The 4051-nt window shown below is 29.7% G+C and overlaps 1 protein-coding gene across 1 annotated transcript; it reads left to right on the forward strand.

The window, feature by feature from the left end:
- Nucleotides 1-736: 736 nt before the first annotated feature.
- On the forward strand, nucleotides 737-3712 carry LOC106691976 (mutS protein homolog 5; the record flags this gene model as incomplete). Its single annotated transcript, XM_067051675.1, is given in 4 exon segments — nucleotides 737-875; nucleotides 2908-2970; nucleotides 3166-3237; nucleotides 3583-3712. Coding segments are annotated over 4 exon segments (404 nt in total), but the record flags the coding sequence as incomplete, so codon positions are not given.
- Nucleotides 3713-4051: the final 339 nt, after the last annotated feature.

The raw sequence follows: 4051 nt of genomic DNA on the forward strand, positions 1-4051 counted from the left end.
TTATTTTGTACAATCAAAGTATTTACAAGAAATAAACATTTCTATACAGGATGTTTGCCTGACGACTGTAGTAGTTATCTTGCAGCAGCTATGTAGCATCGTATCAGTTAGTAACTGTCTAACGGCAACTTGAGCGGTGACCAAAGGCCGCTACGGTACTCCCCTCTCTAAAGTGAGTTATCTCTTTTGGCCTTTTCTCAAACAAAATATGGTATACCAGTCTATGTAAATAATTTTAACCAAAAAAACATTTTAATAGCAATGCACGTTGAATTGATCTATTCCAATGAATGACCATAGTTTTAATTAACAATTGATCTTATAATGTTGTATAGAAAATTTGCAAGACAAATATATAAAATTGTTATTAAATATTGTAGTAATATATTATAATAGTTTATTCTAATATTGATGTATGGAGAATACGGTGCTGGGCACCGAAAGCTCCTCTCCTAATATGCATTAATTAAAAAATATTATACCCAAGTATAACCTAAAGTATTAAACCTGAATAATAAGCTTAAAAATTGTAAAACAAGTTAGAATTTTCCTAAGAGGTTGCATCTTCACAGAGAAGTCTCCTAAAAATCAAAACGGTCTACTTTCAACAAAACATTTTAAACTTAAATTGTAAATTTAACCAATCATATAAAACAAATAAATATAGTAGAGGGATTCTTTCCTTTATTCAAAATTATAAAAGTGTAATGCTCACATTTGATAAATTTATTTCTAGGCACTTCATGGCTACCCCTTCGATGGATAAAAATATATTACAAATGAGACACGAAGTAATAAATTTTTATCTACAGCCAAATAATGCTGAAACTGTTAAATTTATGAAAGCTTGCATTGATCGACTATCACCAGTTTCAGTAAGTATCTCTTATAATTAATCGATGCACATTCACAAGCTTGTTTCATTTGTAGTTTATTACCACTAAGCATGGAATTCGAAATTAATAAAATGTTTTAGCGTTCTGATTTAATCCTGTATCCAACCAAATAATTTGACCTGAAGACATTAAACTTGTCGATGGCTTACAAGCTTTTGAGGAAATCCAACTAATGCTACCCCCTTCCCACTCCTGATCAAACCAAAATGACAACTCCTTCACGAACTCTCGCTCTCCTACCGGGTCATTATTACATTTTATATTAGCTTGTTTTTCAAATGTAAGTAAAACTTCTTTTTAGTTTGTTTTCTAATAAGATCTCGGACTTACTTATTTTAATATTTCTTTTAACCAACTCTCAAATAATCAAATAAGAATGCTCCCAGAGAGAGTATATTGAAAATGGAATGTTTCGTACTAACCTTAATTAAGGCAAAAAAAATTAGTTTGGCCACAAAAAGGAAAGGAATCAATCTCATATGATATTCCAATTCAAAAAAGTTTTTTGAACTTTTATAATGGAGATAAGGAAATTTCAACAAAATTTAACCCAACTCTCCTTAAATTCCCTCCAGTAGTGAAAAATTCGTCCTTTACTAACCACAAGGAGGTAATAATGAAATTCAAAAGCTCAGTAAAAGAACTCAAAATAAAATATGGTAGAAATTAAACTTTTTTGTAAGCAAAGAAAAATAAAGGTCTCGTGGTTGGGAAGTTTGTCATGAAAGGATTGGTATCTTGTTCTGACCTAATCGGAAACATTAAGGTCCTGAAGGATGACTTGATTTGTGACTATGTAAGGAGCATTAATGATTTTGTATTGTAATGACTTGATATGAAAGGAATTCGATGGTTTAGTGGAGCTCACTCTAGCTCTACTCCGTAAGTCTAGATTATTATTGTAGCCTTATTATTGTCATATAAATAAGTCTTTTACAATTAGTTGGAAGTGAGAGAACCTTGAAAAACCAAAGTTAAACGCTAGGAGCGCAGGTGCATTATTATTGATTCTGGATTCCTCCTCAGATTTAATACTAACATATCTACTTAATTAATCCAAATGATTATCATATCTTTTATCATCGCCTTAATCAATCCTTGATATTTAAATCACCGAAATCTCTTGATGTTCAGTAGGCACCATAATGCTATTTAATTTCTTTCTTTATCTCCTTTCCTATTCTACCTGTAAATTTTGTTGGTTTTGTGTTATACCAAAATATAAATACCGTCATCTGTTTCTCCTCCCAGTGCATGGCCTTTCTGAACTTTGTATCCCATCCTATAGAACTGCACCTTATTAACTTAATGTTTCATCGCTCTTCTTGCTAAGGATTTAGTTTTAGATTTATTTATTTCATCATACACCTACATACTCCTTTTCTTTAGTAACTTTTAATACTACAGTTATCCACATCGAATTGATCCAGTGCCTTGGATTTCATCTGGATAAGAGACTAACGTGAAATCATCATGCAGGGCTGAAATAATTTTTGCTTAATGTTAATGATTTTATTTTTTTACATTATTTCTTGTTTTTTGTTTTTTTTATTGAATAATATCTTTATTCCTTGAGTGTCCCTGTCCCAGAATAAATATTATTTCAAATCCTTCTTTTGCTATCTTATTTTTCACCAATCAGTCTAATAATTAAGGAATACATTGTTATTGCATCCGTAATTTCATCATGTTCATATACCTATTTAATAGATATCTAACTAAAGTAAGTTCATATGTGGGAGCAGGTACATAAAAGTGAATTTTCCTCCATTTGGTTTTGTTAGTAGAGCTATCGTAATTTTAATCTTTTCCATCATTTTTACATTAAATTACCAAAAAATAGTGGTTCTACAAACAAAATAAGTTTTTAAAAAATCCCTATTTATGTACTAACCACTAGATATGCACTTACCCCGACTTACCATGACTTACTATGAGTGAACCTTTGACAAATTTTATTAAATGTAAAAAAAAAATGATTTATCTTTTTTTTTTTTTTTTTTATGAATAGATGTTAATGGCTAATGTCAGGTACACAGCTATAAGAGGTAAACACTGGAAGAAGATATACCAGGTAATATATTCCTTTTTTTTATCATAATCTCAAATTGTTTTGTTACTTCAGCAGTCCTGCGCGTTGGTACGTTTACGGTCAATCTTTAAACTATTATAATCAATTTACATGTATTTATTTTTAAGCTATAATTCTAATAGTAATACACACGTACATGAATTTAATATATATATATATAGTATATATTTTTTTCAGAACATTTACTACAGTGTTTTATTTGCTGAAACTTGTTCGGAAAATCATGAAGGCGTGCAAATGTTTTCACAAGTAAGGAACTTTTATATAATACATAGTAATTTTTCTACTCTACATTTTATTCCTATTATGTTAGTAGGAAGAATTATTTCTATTAAAAATCACTTAATAAGTATAGAATTTTAATAAAAGATATAAAATGAAATTATTTGAAAATAGAAATATGAAATTAATGAAACTTATGATTAAAGTTCAATAATAAATTAAATACATTTAACATGATATTAATGAAAAATCGAAATCTCTATAGCATGATAATTTTAACTTCAATAACAGGTTCTTTCAATAGCTCTATACAATATTTTTGTAAGCACAAATGAAATACAATTTCTAACCATGGTGGAATTTATTTTTCAGATCAAAAACAGTATAACAGATGAAATGTACGAGATGACCTATAATTTGGATCGTATTATAGATTTTGAAAAAATGGAGTCAAATGACGTCTTCATCATAAAGCATGGGGTCTGTGATTCACTAGAACAAGGTGAATATTTGTTTCCTATGACGAGGCAAATTTTTTTTTATTTATTTTTTTTTTTTTGTAAACTTATCTACTATGGCTTGATTTTACATTGCTATGATGAATTCGTATGATTTGTTTAACGGATCGAACGTGGGTAGAGGATCACTGGAAAGGGTCTGAGAGAGTGAATTAGGGAGAATAAAATATTCAATTGAGGTGTAGATAGTTGACCGTAGATTAATGATTGGAGAAGCTTGTCGGGGTGGTGCGGTCAGCAAAGAACAACATAAATAAACAAAACCATATTTATTTATTTTATGCCGACGTTTCGACCTGAGTTTCAGGTCTTCATCAGGGCTA

This window comes from Halyomorpha halys, unplaced genomic scaffold (assembly GCF_000696795.3).
Source record: "Halyomorpha halys isolate HHAL.00 unplaced genomic scaffold, Hhal_1.1 Scaffold6261.1, whole genome shotgun sequence".
In the NCBI taxonomy this organism is placed as follows: domain Eukaryota; kingdom Metazoa; phylum Arthropoda; class Insecta; order Hemiptera; family Pentatomidae; genus Halyomorpha; species Halyomorpha halys.